We start from the raw sequence: 17837 nt of genomic DNA, 5'->3' as shown, positions 1-17837 counted from the left end.
CGGGGAGAACATGCAAACTCCACACAGTCACCCAAGGCCGGAATTGAACCCAGGACCCTGGCGCTGTGAGGCAGCAGTGCATAACACAGTGGCTAACACTGCTGCCTCACAGTGCCAGGGATCTGGGTTCAATTCTGGCATTGGGTAACTGCTTGTGTGGAGTTTGCACATTCTCCCGTGTCTGTGTGCCTTTCCTCTGGGTGCTCCGATTTCCTCCCACAGTCCAAAGATGTGCGGGTTATGCTGATTGGCCATGATAAATTAACGCTAATGTCAGAGAGATTAGCAGGGTAAATATGAGGGGTCGCAGAGATAGGACCTGGGTGGGATTGGGCGGCACGGTAGCACCATGGTTAGCACTGCTGCTTCACAGCTCCAGGGTCCTGGGTTCGATTCCCGGCTCGGGTCACTGTCTGTGTGGAGTTTGCGCATTCTCCTCGTGTCTGCGTGGGTTTCCTCCGGGTACTCCGGTTTCCTCCCAAAGTCCAAAGATGTGCGGGTTAGGTTGATTGGCCATGCTAAGAAATTGCCCCTTAGTGTCCAGGGATGCGCAGGTTAGAGGGATTAGTGGGTATAATATGTAGGGATATGGGGATAGGGCCTGGGTGGGATTGTGTTCGGTGCAGACTCGATGGGCCGACGGGCCTCTTTCTGCACTGTAGGGTTCTGTGATTCTATGATTGGTGCAGACTTGATGGGCCGAATGGCCTCTTTCTGCACTGTAGGGATTCTCTGATTCTAACCACTGTGCCGCCATGCTGCCCAACTAGATGCCAAGGTGAACAGAGGGGATCCAGAGAGAGAAACTATTTCTGCTAATTGGAGAGTCCTAGACTCGAAGGTCAGGGTCAAAAAAATTAGATCTGTCAGGCGCAAAATTAAATCACAAATCTTCATACAAGAGGGTGGTCACGGTTTACAACCCTTCCTTTACAAACCTCCCTCTGGTGCAGTGTACTAGCTCAATCAGATGGCCCAGCCGTCACCCACTGCTTAACCCCCCCACCTTGTGAAGAGTCACGTTCTCATACAGCTGCTGACCATTCGACCACACAGCCCGGGTGGACGCTGCTTCGATTCATGGCCTTTCGATTCTCTCCCCCTCACTTCCGTTGGAACAGGATCATAAATTGAATCACGGGGCAACTTTGCAGGAAGGCCAGGACCACAGATCATTTTCATGAGCCTGTTGGCAGTGATTGCGGAGTCGCTCTGAAAGCTCCGTTCATCACTCATTTCATTCTGCAGGTGGAACATTAGCGCTGGTCCATCAATCTGGGCTTTTGCACAGCACGGTGATGTGAAACCTTGGCCGACTAGCTCCCTCAGGATGTCCCGCATTGAAGTGAACTTGTTAATGGGTTGTCCTCTTTCCAGCTTTTCACGCCTCTTAATTCTTCCTACAGAACCATAGAATCCCTACAGTGCCATTTGCCCCATCGAATCTACACCGACCACAATCCCACCCAGACCCTATCCCCATAACCCCATGCATTTACCCCGGCTGGTCCCCCTGACACTAAGGGGCAATTTAACACGGCCAACCCACCTAACCCGCACATCTTTGGACAAAAGAGAAAACGCTGGAAAATCTCAGCAGCATCTGTAAGGAGGGAAAAGAGCTGACTTTTCAAGTCCAGATGATCAGAGCTCTGTCAAAGGGTCATCTGAACTCGAAACGTCAGCTCTTTTCTCTCCTTACACATGCTGCCAGACCTGCTGACGCTTTCCAGCATTTTCTCCTTTGATTTCAGGTTCCAGCACCCGCAGTAATTTGCTTTTATCTGCGTATCTTTGGACTGTGGGGGGAAACTGAGGAAACCCACACAGACACAAGGAGAAACTCCACACAGACAGACACCCGGGGCTGGAACTAAATCCAGGTCCTTAGCGCTGGGAGGCAGCAGCGCCAACCACTGTGCCACCACACCGCCCACCATTCCTCTGGCCCTTAATTTGGAGGAAACCCACGCAGACACATGGAGAACATGCACACAGCTGCCCGAGGCTGGAACTGAACCCGGTTCCCTGGTGCTGTGAGGCAGCAGTGCTAACCACTGTGCCACCATGCCACCCATTGTCTCTGCTTTGCAAGCTTTCTGGAGCTAAGTGGTTAACTTACTCCCGTTGTCACCCTTCAATTGCAATGTACAACCTGTCTGTGGCCATGTTGCACACACATTGGCGTACTGAAGCACATCTTAAATTATGCTGTTTTATGAGTAATTATGAGGCAACAAGTGTCTGTGTGGCTTTCCTCCCACAGTCGAAAGATGTGGGATGGGGTTTTCCCATCCCGCCCACCATGGGAATTGCAGTGGCTGGGACACGGACCATTCAAAGGTCCATTGACCTCAGGCAGATTTTTCAAGCCTGGGGGGGCGCAGGCGGGCGAGTGCGATGGGAAAATCCTGCCCAAGCAGGCTAGATGGAGTGGCCATACTAAATTGCCCCTCAGTGTCCCCAGGACTTGGTTCGATTTGATTTGATTTATTATTGTCACATGTATTAGCATACAGTGAAAAGTATTGTCTCTTGCGGGCTGTACAGACAAAGCATACCGTTCATAGAATACATTGAGGAGAAGGAAAAGTGAGGGTGCAGAATGCAGTGTTCCAGTTTCGGATAGGGTGAAGAGAAAGATCAGCTCATATATAATAGGACATGACGGCAGCAGGGAAGAAGCTGCTCTTGAGTCGGTCGGTACATGACCTCAGACTTTTGTATCTTTTTCCCAATGGAAGAAGGTGGAAGAGAGAATGTCCGGGGTGCGTGGGGTCCCTGATTATGCTGGCTGCTTTCCCAAGGCAGTGGGAAGTGGAGATAGAATCGATGGATGGGAGGTTGGTTTGCGTGATGGATTGGGCTATATTCACAACACTTTGTAGTTCCTTGTGGTATTGGGCAGAGCAGGAGCCATACCGAGCTGTGATACAACCGGAAAGAATGCTTTCTATGGTGCATTTCTAAAAATTGCTGAGAGTTGCAGCGGACGTGCCAATTGTTAATGCTCTGGGGACGTGGATTCGAATCCCGCCACAGCAGACGGTGAAATTTGAATTTGATAAAAACCTGGATTTTTTTCTTACATGTCTAGTGATGATCATGAATCCACTGTTGATTGTCGCAAAAACCCATCTGGTTCACTTCTGTCCTTTAGGGAAGGAAATCTGGCTGGTCTGGCCTACATGTAACTCCAGATCCACAGCAATGCGGTTGACTCTCAGATGCCCTCCCTCAGGAATGGGTAATAAATGTTAGCCCAGCTGGCGACACCCATACCATATGAACGAATGAAAATATAAATTTTGCGGTGATGTGAAGGATGGGTTCTGAGAGGCTGTTTCTCCTGGCTGAAGTCTCAAAAGAAGTGGGGACAGAGGAGAAGTGTATTTATTTTTGAAATAAATTTAATTAGAGAAGCTTTGGAACTCCCACTCCAGCAGCTGAGTCTCTTCAAGACTGAGATCTAGAGGTTCTCGACAGCACGAGAATCAAGGGATATGAGGATCAGCGTTAAAAAGCAGTTGAAGTGGATCAACAGAGCAAGGTCAAGGGGCTGAATGGCCACTTCTGTTTCTTAAGTTAATATAGTTAAGAGACCACCTGCTGTTCGCTTTGGTTATCCCACGAGATATTTTCAATATTCCTTCCTGCACATTTCATTACCTTTCTTGCGTGCGGCTTGGTGGCTCAGTGGTTAGCACTGCTGCCTCACAACGCCAGGGACCAGGGTTCGACTCCCAGCTTGGGTCGCCGTCTGTGTGGAGTCTGCACATTTTCCCCATGTCTGCGTGGGTTTACCCCTTGTGCCCTGGTTCCTTCCCGCAGTTCAAAGATGAGCAGGTTAGGTGAATTGACCATGGTAAATTGCCCCTTGGTGTCAGGGGAGTTAACAGGGTAAATACTCGGGATTATACATAGAAGGCCTGGGTGGAATTGTTCTGAGTTCAAGCTCGATGGGCTGAATGGCCTCCTTCTGCACTGTAGGGATTCTAAGATTCGATGCCCCTTGTTCCTCTTCTTTAGTTTTATTTTCCCCGGATTTTTGCCTTCCCTTCTTTTTTGTCCGCGTCTTTTTATTGAGTTCCACATTGTCTCCCACTTCATTTGCTCACAGCTGTTGCTTAGCAACACGAGTGGAGGTTTGGCCTTTGAGGTTATTGCATTGGTTTGGTATTATACCCTATTCTACTTTGAATGCTTCCCACTATAAACGCAAGTTACCCATTAACAGATCCTCCCAATTTACTGTGGTCAATTCACACACAATCCCTACCATGCTTGGATCGGAGAAGCCCTACAATGCGGGAGGAGGCCATTCGGCCCAGCGAGCCTGCACCAATTCTTACCCATGCTTATCCCGAAATCCCACACATTTACCCCGTAACTCCCCCTAACACAAAGCTGGGGACACTGAGGAGAATTTAGCATGGTCAAGCCACCTAACCTACACATCTTTGGACTGTGAGAGGAAACTGGAGCACCCGGAGGAAACCCACGCAGACACGGGGAGAAGATACAAACTCTACACAGACAGTGACCCAAGGCCGGAATCGAACTGAGCCTCTGGCGTTATGAGGCAGCAGTGCTAACATTGGGCCACCGTGCTGCCCATAATCTTTGGACTGAGGGAGGCAACCAGAGCACCCAGAGGAACCCAGCATTACTTGACTTTAAATTCTTCATTTATAACCCACCCTCCTTAAAGTTAATATCAAATTCAGCCAAACTATAGTGATTATTTGCAAGGTGCTCCCTTACTAACAGTTACTGTTCACCAAATCCAGTACAGTTTGGTCCCTTGTCCGTTCCATCATATATTTTTCATTTAATTTGATTTATTATTGTCACATGTATTAGTACGCAGTGAAAATTATTGTTTCTTGCACGTTATACAGACAAAGCATACCGTTCACAGGGAAGGAAAGGAGAGAGTGCAGAATGTAGTGTTACAGTCATAGCGAGGGTGTAGAGAAAGATCAACTTAATGTGCGGTAGGTCCATTCAAAAGTCTGACAGCAGCAGGGAAGAAGCTGTTCTTGTCTCAGTTGGTACGTGACCTCAGATTTTTGTATCTTTTTCCCGATGGAAGAAGGTGGAAGAGAGAATGTCCGGGGTGTGTGCGTAGGTCCTTAATTATGCTGGCTGCTTTGCCAAGGTAGCAGGAAGTGTGGACAGAGTCAATGGATGGGAGGTTGGTTTGCGTGATGGATTGGGCTACCTTCATGACCCTTTGTAGTTCCTTGCGGTCTTGGGCAGAGCAGGAGCCCATACCAAGCTGTGATACAACCAGAAAGAATGCTTTCTATGGTGCATCTGTAAAAGTGCTTTTTGTAGATGGTACACACTGCGGGTCAGTGGTGGAGGGCATGAATGTTTAAGGTGATGGATGAGGTGCCAACCAAGTGGGCTGCTTTGTCTTGGATGGTGTCAAGCTTCTTGAGTTTGTTGGAGCTGTACCCATCCAGATAATGAGGAGTATTCCATCAACTTGCAGACTTGTGCCTTGTAGATGGTGGACAGCTCCTGGAGGCGTCAAGAAATATTATAGACTTTGTAGAATTGAAAGGGATCTTTCACGGTTCCTGTGGATTCTAGCTCAGACCTGCCAAACTTTCGTAACCGTGGGAGGGAGATGAGTGCCTGTGAAAGATACAAAGGGAAGAGAATGAGCCGGGAAAGTAAAAGAGGGAAAGGCAACGTGGGAAAAGAAAAGAGAGAGGGAAGGACGGAGAGAAGGAGAGAAAAAACTGGGGGGAGGGAGAAATGGAAAGAAAAAAGGCAGAAAGAAAGAGAAATGATGCAGGGGAGGAAAGATGAACACTTATCTATTACTGTCAGTCTCAAACAGCTTCCACTGGTACAACAAAAACAGAAAATGCTGGAAAGAAACTTAACAGATCTGGCAGTATATTTGGTGAAAGAAACAGAGTTTTTGGTTGTGAGTCCAATGTGGCTCAAGAATCATAGAATCCCTACAGTGCAGAAGGAGGCCATTCGGCCCATCAAGTCTGTACTGACCACAATGCCACCCAGGCCCTATCTCCATAACCTCGTGCATTTACCCTAGCTAGTCCCCCTGACACTAAGGGGCAATTTGACATGGCCAATCCACCTAATCCTTTCTGACTGTGGGAGGAAACCGGAGCGCACCTGCACAGACACAGGGAAAAGGTACAGACTCCATGCAGACGGTGACTCAAGCCGGGAATCGAACCCGGATCCCTGGCACTGTAAGTCAGCAGCGCTAACCACTGTGCCACCCAGGAGCGTGGCTCAAAATCGGAACTCTTGTTTGTCATTCCACAGACGCTACCAGACCTGCTGAGCTTTGTTCCAGCATTCTGCCCTTGTTTTTATTTCCGATTCCCAGCATCCACAGTATTTTGGTTTTATTTTGTTGCTCGGATCGTTGGTTGTAATCGCAGGGCGGCACGGTGGCCCAGTGGGTAGCACTGCTGCCTCACAGTGGCAGGGACCCGGGTTCGATTCCCGGCTTGAGTCACTGCCTGTGTAGAATCTGCACATTCTCCCCGTGTCTGCGTGGGTTTCCTCCAGGTGCCCCAGTTTCCTCCCACAGTCCAAAAATATGCAAGTTGGGTTGATTGGCCTTGCTGGCTGAATTCCCCCTGAGTGTCGGGAAGGGGGGTGGATTCGTAGGGTAAATAGTGGAGGGCTAGGGCCTGGGTGGGATTGTTGTTGGTGCAAGCTCGATGGGCCAAATGGCCTCCTTCTCCACTCTAGCGATTCTTAAAAAAAAAAGTAAGAAGTCTCACAACACCAGATTAAAATCCAACAGGTTTATTTGGAATCACAAGCTTTTGGAGCACTGCTCCTTCATCAAGGCAGCGTTCCGAAAGCTCGTCATTCCAATAACCCTGTTGGACTTTAACCTGGTGTTGTGCGACTTCTTACTGTGCCCAACCAAAACCGGCATCTCCACCTCATAAAAAGAACCATATCACTCCTTCCCTTGAGTCTCAAACTAAGAAAAACATTATTCCGTGCAAGTGCTCACACACGTGTTACAAGTTAAGGTCACCCTTTTATTTTGGACTGTTCCAGCCTTTATAGTCATCTCAAAGTGCCCAGTGAAAACCTCTTCAGGCTGAATTGTGGCAGGCGATTGGTTGGGAGCGAATAATTCCTGTGGTTGCCAGGAGACGTGACTCACTTGCTCTAATGAGAAGGGAAGAATTTCGGTGACTCACAGCTTTTAAAAAGCGACTGCACACAAACACTTCAAAAATCTCCCCATTTTGGTGAGGGACGTTGCCGGCGTTGCCAGCTCTGGCATCACCCAACGATGCCCAGCATCAAGCTCGATCGAAACCCGGCTGGCAGCGAGCAGTCGGTGGGCTGGTCAAGGCTGGAGATGGTGAGAACCCACCAAACGTTAGTGAGTATCCCTGGGCTCTGCCTTTGGTGTGGTGGTGAGACATGGAGCGGGATTTTCCAGCCTCGCCCAGGCGAGACTGGAAATCCCCGCCCGAGGTCAACGGAAATTTCCGTTGTCGGACTCTCGCCCGCACCAATTCCGTGGCGGGCAAGGTAGAGTTCTAACCCGTGGATGGATTTTGCAACCGCGCTTGTCCCAAGTCTGGAAAATCCCAGTCGAGGTCAACAGACCTTTGCATGGTCTGTATCCTGCCTGCTACGATTCCCGTGGCGGGAAGAGTGGGAAAATTCTGCCCCATAGTTTTTTTTTGGATAGCGTAAATTATTTGATTTGACTTAGTATTGTCACATATTGGGATCAGTGAAAAGTATTGTTTCTTGTGCGCTAAGTAGACAAAGCATACTGTTCATAGAGAAGGAAAGGAGACGGTTCAGAATGTAGTGTTACAGTCATAGCTAGGGTGTAGAGAAAGATCAGCTTAATATAAGGTAATTCCATTCAAAAGTCTGATGGCAACAGGGAAGAAGGTGTCCTTGAGTTGGTTGGTGCGTGACTTTTGTATTTTTTTTCCCAATGGAAGAAGGTGGAAGAGAGAATGTCCGGGGTGCGTGGGATGCTTGGTTATGCTGGCCGCTTTCCCAAGGCAGCGGGAAGTGTAAACAGAGTCAATGGATGGGAGGCTGGTTTGCGTGGTGGACTGGCCTACATTCACAACCTTTTGTATCTTCTTGTGGTCTTGGTCAGAGCAGCTGGGATACATCCAGGAATGATGCTTTCTGTGGTTCATCGGCAAAAGATTACAGTACTTTGCCACTGATTGTTCTGAGCACTCATGCATCAGTATGACTCATTGGGTATCACTCTTACCTCTGAGTCAGAAGGTTGTGGGTTGAAGTCTTAACCCAGCCCATGGCCATAGGAGTGACTCAAGTGTCGTATTGAGGGAGTACCATCAGAACAGCTGCCATCCTGACCCTTTGAGGCCCGACCTGCTCCCTCAGGTGAATGTAGGAGATCCCATGGGACTATTGTGAAGAGGAGCAGGGGAGATAATCCCACATTTCCCGGCTAACATTTATCCCTCGGTTTTGGACATCATAAGAAACAGTCATTGTCTCATTGCTGAAAATGAGTGGGAGCTTGCTGTGCACAAATTGGCTGGGGTGTTTTTGTGCATTCCGCCACTGAGGATCATGGCTCGTGCAGCAGGCGGGGGTGGGGTGGGGAGGATCCGCCACCAGCCTTTGTCACCACCAGAGTCAACAAGGAAAGGAAAACTTGGGACAGGATTTTCCAGCCACCTCTGCAGAGTATATTCCAGCAGCGAAAGTGGCCCACCATTGGCAGGACAGTGGGATCTTCGAGTCCTGGGCATCTGGGAGTTATGGGCAGCGTGGTGGCGCAGTGTTAAGACCTCCTGCCTCACAGTGCCAGAGACCCAGGTTCGATTCCCAGCTTGGGTCACTGTCTGTGCGGAGTTTGAACGTTCTCCCTGTGGGTTTCCTCCGGGTGCTCCGGTTTCCTCCCACAGTCCAAAGGTGTGCAGGGTTAGGTGGATTGGCCATGCTAAATTGCCCCTTAGTATCCCGGGATGTGTAAGTTGGAGGGATTAGCGGGGTAAATGTGTGGTGTTACGGTGATAGGTCCTGGCTGAGATTGTGGTCGGTGCAGACTCGATGGCCTCTTTCTGCACTTTAGGGATTCTGCGATGGTCCTGCTGATGTCTATGGGGTTTTGCACTTCTCGTATCCTCTGCCACTAGGGAACGTGCCATGGGAAGTCACCAGAATATTGTGGCCTTAATTTCAACAGAGGCCTACTTTGAGTTCTTTCCTAGCACCAAATGTTTTTCAAAAATTAAGACCCCCCCACCCTTTACAACAGGGGGAAAGGGGAGAGAGAGGAACAGTGTTTCCTAATTGTTGAGAAACTGCAATTGTGTACGGTGTTGGTGAGGCCACAGCTGGAGTATTGTGTACAGTTCTGGTGTCCTTATCTGAGGAAGGATGTCGTTGCTATGTAGGGAGCGCAGGAAAGGTCTACCAGGCTGATTCTGGAGATGGCAGGTTGGTCATGTGAGGAGAGATTACGGAGGTTAGGTTCACTAGGCGGCATGGTGGCACGGTGGTTAGCATTGCTGCCTAAAAGCGCCAGGGACCCGGGTTCGATTCCCGGCTTGGGTTACTGGCTGTGTGGAGTTTGCATGTTCTCCCCGTGTCTGCGTGGGTTTCCTCCGGCTGCTTCGGTTTCCTCCCACAGCCCAAAAACATGCAGGGTAGGTTGATTGGCCATGCTAAATTGCTCCTTAGTGTCAGGAGGGACTAAGAAGGTAAATATGTGGGGTTACAGGGATAGGGCGTGAGTGGGATCGTTGTTGGTGCATGCTCAATGGATCGAATGGCCTTCTTCTGCACTGTCAGGATTCTATTCTATATTCACTGGAGTTTAAAAGAATGAGAGGGGATTTCATAGAAGCTTATAAAATTCTAACAGGGTTAGACAGGGTAGATTCAGAAAGAATGTACAGGGAGGGGTTGTCCAGAACTCGGGGTCGTGGAATCCCTACTGTACCATTCGGCCCATCGACAACAATCCCCCCCACCCAGAACCTGTCCCCGTATTTACCCTGCTAATCCCTCTGGCACTAAGGGACAACCTACACATCTTTGGACTGTGGGAGGAAGCCGGAGTACCCAGTGGAAACCCATGCAGACACGGGGAGAATGAGCAAACTCCACCCAGATAGTGACCCAAGGCCGGAATTGAACCCGGGTCCCTGGTGCTGTGAGGCAGCAGAGCTAATCACTGTGCCACTGTGCCGCCCAGAGTTTGAAGATAAGGGGTAAATCTTTTAGGACCACTGTGAAGGGAAATTTCTTCACCCAGGGAGTGATGAATGTACGGAATTCATGACCACATTGAGGCCAAAACGTTGTGTGATTTCAAGTTCTAATGGGACGTGGGGGGATGGCGAGGTCAAGATATTGAATTTGATAATCAGCCATGATCAAAATGAATGGCGGAGTAGTCTCAAAGGGCTGAATGGCCTTCTCCGGCTTCTAGTTTCTGTGTCTCCATGGAAGACTAACACAGTTGGGAAAAATATGTCACCTGTTAAGACAGTTGTGCTTCCCTGGAAAAGGAACGCTTTAAAAATATAATAATTATCTTCCGAGTTACGTTGCTGGTGTCGGCTGATATTTCTTTGTTCCGGATGCTGAATTTAGAAATCAAATAAGAAAAGGAGAGCCTCAGGCAAGAAAAGGAACAGAACGGACTGAGAAATGGAAGCCTTTTCTCTCTTTATGACGAATATAAACATCTTGCCGCCATTATTTGCTGGTAAACATATAATTAATCATTCTGTCATTAATGGTTAATTTGAGGATCAGAATAATAGATAAAAGGTAAACCTTTTAGAACTGAGGTGAGGAGAATTTTCTTCACCCAGAGGGTGGTGAATGTGTGGGATTCACTACCACAGAATGTAGCTGAGACCAAAACATTGTCTGATTTCAAGAAGAAATTAGATATAATTCTTGGGGCTAAAGGGATTATAGAGTCACAGAGGTTTAGAGGCATAAAGGTTTACAACATGGAAACAGGCCCTTCAGCCCAACTGGTCCATGCTTCCCTTTTTTTTAAACCACTCAGCTAGTCCGCGTTTGGCCCACATCACTCTATATGGGACAGCACAGCGCTTAGAACTGCTGCCTCACAAGTCTCAGGTTCAATTCCGGCCGGGGGGGTCACTGTCTGTGTGGAGTTTGCACATTCTCCCCGTGTCGGTGTGGGTTTCCTCCGAGTGCTCCGGCTTCCCCCCCCCCGCGGTCCAAAGATGTGCGGTTGATTGGCCGTGCTAAATTGTCCCTTCCTCTCAGGGTAAATGCGCGTTATGGAAATAGGACCTGGGTGAGATTCAGTGGGCTGAGTGGCCTCTGTCTGAACTGCAGAGATGCTACGGAATCTGTGACACCCACCCGAGAGCGATCTGGGGGGGGGGAGATCAGGATATTGAATTCAGTGATCAAAACGAACAGCGGAGCAGGCTTGAAGAGCTGAATGGCCTCCTCCTACTTCCTATTTTCTATGAATCGTAAAATGACAGATTTGTCTGAGATGTTGCTGTCCGTATAATTGAAGCAAGTGTCCTGGCGCTGGCGGGACAGGGTAATGCTGTGAAGGGGCTTTATTTTCCCCGATGATTGGCTGTAATTACCATCAGGGAGTGAAAGGAAAACTGCCTGGAGAAGGAGTCGGAGCTGAAAGCACGCAGGGCCAGTCGATCGGCTGCCATGGCAACGGGTCATCAAGAGTTTGGCCATCGCAGAGCCTGGATTGTCTGCAGAGTGTAGGAGTTTTCTGAGCAGAGAATTGAAGCGAGTCCGTGTGTGTGTCTGAGAGAGAGAGAGAGCGACTATCGACCTGACACTCCCCGGAATAATCCCACGTGCATCGTATAAGATACAGGACAGGAGGAGGAGAGGGAGCAGACCGGATAGGATGTGGAAGCCATGCTTCGGCAAACCGGACATCGCAATTATGTTTACACCGCGTGCGGCAAAGCTGAGGTACCCGCGTCTCTCGAAATGCCTTACCCGAGTTTGGATAACTCCTCTCTGGAGAACTGGTCTCTCCCGGTTGGAGAAATCTGCTCTTGAACTTCAGTCAATTAATTGGTCAGCGAGCTGCAGATTTAAGCCAAAGGAGATTGGCCTCCATCAAGGGCGGCAGGGGGGCAAATTGGTGGGGTTTTTTCCCCTTCTTTTTAAGAAGTGTGAATAATCTGCTCCTCGTCCTATCCCCCAGGCCGAATCTGGCGACGTCCCCACGGAGCCCAGCAACGATCCCAAGACAGCTCCAGCTGAGAATGGCGTGAGTCACACATCTGGTCAAACAGCCAAGCCCTCCACCCAGGTCACCCATGTCCAACCAGCACCGGGTAAGTGAGTTTACTCTCAACGGGTGTCTTTTTGTTGGAAAAAAAAGCGAAGAAATAACCGTTTGCGAGCTGTATTATTAACCCAAGGTTTGTTGTGCCTTAGCTGCGGTCAAAACAGCTGGGAAGGCAGAGGATCTCATACAAAGCGTCTTGTCAGGTAAGATGTTGACAAATGTTGTGTGACACAAGGACTTAATAATCGTTGCCATCCACCAATGTTAAAACCAGAGGAAGTACAGAGGTGAAATCAGAATGAAACATCTGTACAGCACATCATTGGAGCCAGGATGGATTGTTTTAAATTTTACAGATAAGCCAGTGCAGGTCCAACAGAAAAGGTTCGCTCGTGAGAATGAAATCTTTTAAATCCTGCAATTGTTGCATGACTTTTAATCGGGGATGTGGGGTGTTGGGGGGGGTGCACAATGGTTAGCACTGCTGCCTCACAGTGCCAGGGACCCAGGTTCAGTTCCGGCCTCAGGTGATTGTCAGCGTGGAGTTTGCACATTCTCCCCGTTTCTGCGTGGGTTTCCACGGGTTTGCTCCCACAGTCCAAACATGTGTAGGTTAGGTGGATTGGCCATGATAAATTGCCCCTTAGTGCCCAAACATGTGTAGGTTAGGTGGATTGGCCGTGATAAATTGCCCCTTTGTGTCAGAGGGATTAGCAGGGTAAATAAGTAGGGTTACAGGGATAGGGCCTGAGTGGGATTGTGGTTGGTGCAGACATGATGGGCCAAATGGCCTCCTTCTGCACTGTAGGGATTCTTTGATTCTATGATAATCATCATTAAACAATTATACATAAAAGGAAATGTTATGTATGAACATGTGCTACTTACATACATATATATCTACAATATTAATAATCACTATCAGAGAACCACAGCTCCCATTTAAAAGAACAATGTGGAGATACCGGCATTGGACTGGGGTGGGCACAGTAAGAAGTCTCACAACACCAGGTTAAAGTCCAACGAGTTTATTTGGAATCACGAGCTTTCGAAGTCCTGCTCCATCACTCACCTGATGAAGGAGCAGCGCTCTGAAAGCTCGTGAATCCAAATAAACCGATTGGACTTCAACCCGGTGTTATAAGAGAATGTTATGTTGCTAATAGAATGGCCTCGAAAATCTATAGTGGGGATTTTCCAGGACTCCCCTCACTGTGCTTTCCCGCCGCGGAGGTGGACCGCCATTGGCGGCCAATGGGATCTTCCAGACCCACCAAAGTCAATGGTCATTTGTATAGCTCGCCCGCTCCACCGCTGGACAACCCACCTCGGTGGCGGGTGCGGAGCGGGGATGAGAGTCACCCATGGCAGGATTTGTTGTGGAGGAGAACGGGATAAGTTATGCATCATTTTTATTCTGATGGGCTTCCGCCTAAACGGAACATCGATGCTACCCAACCTGCAACATTTGCCCATAAATAAATCAGAAAACCTTTTACCGAACATGTTCCCATCACAACTTCCACACGACGAGCAAAATAAATGTTTCGTTTCCAAATGATTAAAGAGCAGCCTTTTTCTTAAACTTGTTCCTACCTCTGTAAACCAAATGACAAGTATCTTTGACATTCCCACACATCCCTTTGATATCCCTACGTATTTGGTCACCCTATTATAGAAAGGATATTATTAAACAAGAAAGAGTGCAGAAAAGATTCACTAGGATGCTACGGGGACTTAATGGATTGAGTTCTACAGAGAGGCTGGATAGACTGGGACTTTTTTCCCTGGAGCGTAGGAGGCTTAGGGGTGATCTTATAGAGGTCGATAAAATAACGAGGGGCATAGATCAGCTAGATAGTCAATATATTTTCCAAAAGGTAGGGGAGTCTAAAACTAGAGGACATAGATTTAAGGTGAGAGGGGAGAGATACGAAAGTGTCCAGAGGGGCAATTTTTTCACACAGAGGGTGGTGAGTGTCTGGAACAAGCTGCCAGAGGCAGTAGCAGAGGCGGGTACAATTTTGTCTTTTAAAAAGCATTTAACAGTTACACGGGTAAGATGGGTATAGAGGGATATGGACCAAATATGGGCAATTGGGACTAACTTAGTGGTTAAAAAAAGGGCAGTATGGACAAGTTGGGCCAAAGGGCCTGTTTCCTGCTGTAAACCTCCATGATGCTATTTGAACATTTTGTTATTTCAGCAGTGTGTTAACTTGCATGGGACCAGCAGGAAATAAAATCCCAGATGATTTGTCTCTCAGTTCCATTTCATGGCCTCAAACTCTTGTTTAAAATCGACTTGAATGTTGAGCTGGGGAGAGGGGAGAAAATGTGAATTAGTTTTCTGCCCACGTGAGTTATAGTTCAGCTGAAGTATTCTGCAGAGTAGTATTTCAGGGCAACAATGAGATGGCAATTCCATTGCCAGGATTCCAGATTACTCTCGGCAGTTCAGAATTACACCGTCCCGCCTGCCGTGGGAATCGCAGTGGGTGGGACACGGATCGTGCTAAGGTCTATTGACCTCAGGCCATGTTTTGTGACCATGGGGCCAGTGGGGGCTGGAAAATAAGACCTAGGAGCAGTATTAGGCCACTCGGCCCATCGAGTCTGCTCTGCCATTCAATCATGGCTGGTATTTTTCTCATCCCCATTCTTTTCCCCATAACCCCTGATCCCCTTATCAATCAAGAACCTATCTATCTCTGTCTTAAAGACACTCGATGACCTGCCCATAATGTCCGCAAGCAAAATTAAACCACACGCTAACTTTGCATGCGTACGCCATGTGATAATCTGGAAGCAAAATGCCGCAGAAAACGTGAAACAAAGGCAGAAAATGCCGGAAAACCCCAGCCGGACCGGCAGCATCTGTGCAGAGAGACGGCTGGAATCGAACCCTGGCCCCTGGTGTTGTGAGGCAGCAGCGCTAACGGCCATGCCACCCATCATGCAATATATCTTGGCAGCTGTTTGAGGACAATACAAAATATATCAGCTAGAATTCTCCAACCGTTCGCGCCCCGCTGCCGCTGTAAGCGAGGATGGAGAATTTGGCGCTCAGCCGAATGTCCTCTCACTGCAGCGGGACTGGAGAATCCCGCAGACGTGAATGGCCGGAAAATTCTGACCAACGTTTCGAGTCCAATATGACTCCTGGATATTTTTATAAAGATTTACAGATAAGCGGATATGATAGCGCAGATTCAACTGAAAAGATTCATACGTGAGAACGAAATCTTGCCATCCAGAAACCAATGATTGTTACCAGACTTTTAATTGTCATTTAATAATCAGACATATTCCACATTCCAAGATGGCGCCGGAGCGAGGCGACTTCTTGCGAGCTGTGCCCAGCATACCCTCTATCTTTTACTCTCATTCTACGCTTCTAAAACTTTAGTCTGACTCTTATAAACTCTCTAACAATGTTCTACATTCTGCACGCTCCCCTTTCCTTGTCCACCCACTCCCCTACGAGGAGAGATTGAATAAACTGGGATTGTTCTCCCTGGAAAGACGGAGGCTGAGGGGGGGCGACCTGATAGCAGTTTATAAAATTATGAGGGGTGTGGATAGGGTGAAGAGTTGGAAGCTTTTCCCCAGGGCAGAAATGACAAATACAAGGAGGCACAGGTTTACAGTCAGAGGGGAAAGGTTCAGTGGAGATGTGCGGGGGAAGTTTTTTTACACAGGGGGTGGTGGGAGCCTGGAATGCACTGCCAAGTGAGGGTGGTTGAGGCAGATACGTTAGCGACATTTATATCTTGTCTGGGTAGACAAATGAATCAAAGAGAGGAAGACAGGCGGTTGGTCAAGGTAGGGCAACATGATCGGAACAGACTCAGTGGGGTAAAGAACCTGTTCCTGTGCTGCACTGTTCTTTGTATCAAAGAATCATAGAATCCCTACAATGCAGAAGGAGACCATTCGGCCCATCAAGTCTGCACCGGCCACAATCCCACCCAAGCTCTATTTCCGTAACCCCACATGTTTAACATGCTAATCTTCCTGACACTAGGGTCAAATTAGCATAGCCAATCAACCGAACCCACACATCTTTGGACTGTTTTGGATTTTTATACGGTATGCTTTGTTTGTTTAGCATGCAAGGAGCAATATTTTTCACCTTAGTACATGTGAGAATAATAAATCAAATCAAATAAAATCAAATCAAATTAAGACACATGATGAGATTGCTATATATATATGTATAAATGCTATAAACACATATAGTATTAATAATCAGTGTCAGAAAAACCACATTTAAAACAATTTTTTCCTGCTAGAACAGTGGTTTAGAAAAGCTATCATTTTGCTTCAGAGAAGAAAAGGACAAGTATTTTACTGTGTCTCACTCAATACCATCCATGATGAACCCATATATCAACATCTTTTCAAGAACCTCCACGTGAACACTGGGCTGGATCCGTGCTCTAAGATTAGCTATCTTATTTAAGAACACTTTGAATCATCTCATTGCTCCTCAGATTGAAGTGATTTAGTCATCGTTAAGTACCGCTCCATCCATACATTCATAGAAGAATACTTCACAGAATGGGACATGTCCACCCTGTGGGCCTTAGTAAGATGCTCGTTCAAACAGCCAGAGAGTCATGGAGGTTTACAGTATGGAACAGGCCCTTCGGCCCATCCGCTCCATGCCACCCTTTATTTTAACCACTAGGCTAGTCCCAATTGCCCGCATTTGGCCCATACCCCTCTACACCCATCTTACCCATGTAACTGTCTAAAAGACAAAATTGTACCTGCCTCTATTACTGCCCCTGGCAGCTCGCTCCAGACACTCATCACCGTCTATATGAAACATTTGCCCCTCTGAATCCTTTTGTATCTCTCCCCGCTCACCTCAAACTGCTGCCCCCTTGTTTTAGACTTCCCTACCTTTGGGAAAAGATGTTGACCATCTAGCTGATCTGTGACCCTCATTATTTCATAGACCTATATAAGATCACCCCAAAGTCCCCTAGTCGATGGGCCAAATGGCCTCCTGCTGCACTGTTGGGATTCTATGATTAGAGTCGTAGAGTCAGAGAGGTTTACAGCATGGAAACAGGCCCTTCGGCCCAACTTCTCCATGCCGCGCTTTTTTTTCAGACCCTGAAGCTAATCCCAATTGCCTGCATTTGGCCCATATCCTTCTATACCCATTGTACCCATGTAACTGTCTAAATGCTTTTTAAAAGATAAAATTGCACCAACCTCTACTATTACCTCTGGCAGCTTGTTCCAGACACTCACCACCCTCTGTGTGGAAAAATTGCCCCTCTGGACACTTCTGTATCTCTCCCCTCTCACCTTAAACCCATGCCTTCTAGTTCAGACTCCCCTACCTTTGGGAAAAGATATTGACTATCTACCTTGTCTATGCCCCTCATTATCTTATAGACCTCTATAAGATCACCCCTCAGCTTCCTACCCTCCAGAGAGAAATGTCCCAGTCTATCCAGCCTCTCCTTATAACTCAAACTATCAAGTCACAGTAGCATCTTAGTAAATCTTTTCTGTACTC

At 47.9% G+C, this 17837-nt stretch overlaps 1 protein-coding gene across 2 annotated transcripts in view; it reads left to right on the top strand.

The window, feature by feature from the left end:
• Positions 1–17837, top strand: part of plcb1 (phospholipase C beta 1) — a 657020-nt gene that overhangs the window by 568178 nt on the left and 71005 nt on the right. For both annotated transcript variants that reach the window (XM_080200038.1, XM_080200039.1), the window contains exons 25-26: positions 12212–12344; positions 12448–12501. In XM_080200038.1, the coding sequence (XP_080056164.1) occupies positions 12212–12344; positions 12448–12501 (187 nt within the window). The remainder of the gene's footprint in view (positions 1–12211; positions 12345–12447; positions 12502–17837) is intronic.

The sequence above is a fragment of the Carcharhinus amblyrhynchos genome, chromosome 12 (genome assembly GCF_965287045.1).
Source record: "Carcharhinus amblyrhynchos chromosome 12, sCarAmb.v2.hapA, whole genome shotgun sequence".
In the NCBI taxonomy this organism is placed as follows: domain Eukaryota; kingdom Metazoa; phylum Chordata; class Chondrichthyes; order Carcharhiniformes; family Carcharhinidae; genus Carcharhinus; species Carcharhinus amblyrhynchos.
The sequence above is the reverse complement of the archived record's forward strand: the minus strand, read 5'-3'. Positions and strand labels throughout refer to the sequence as shown.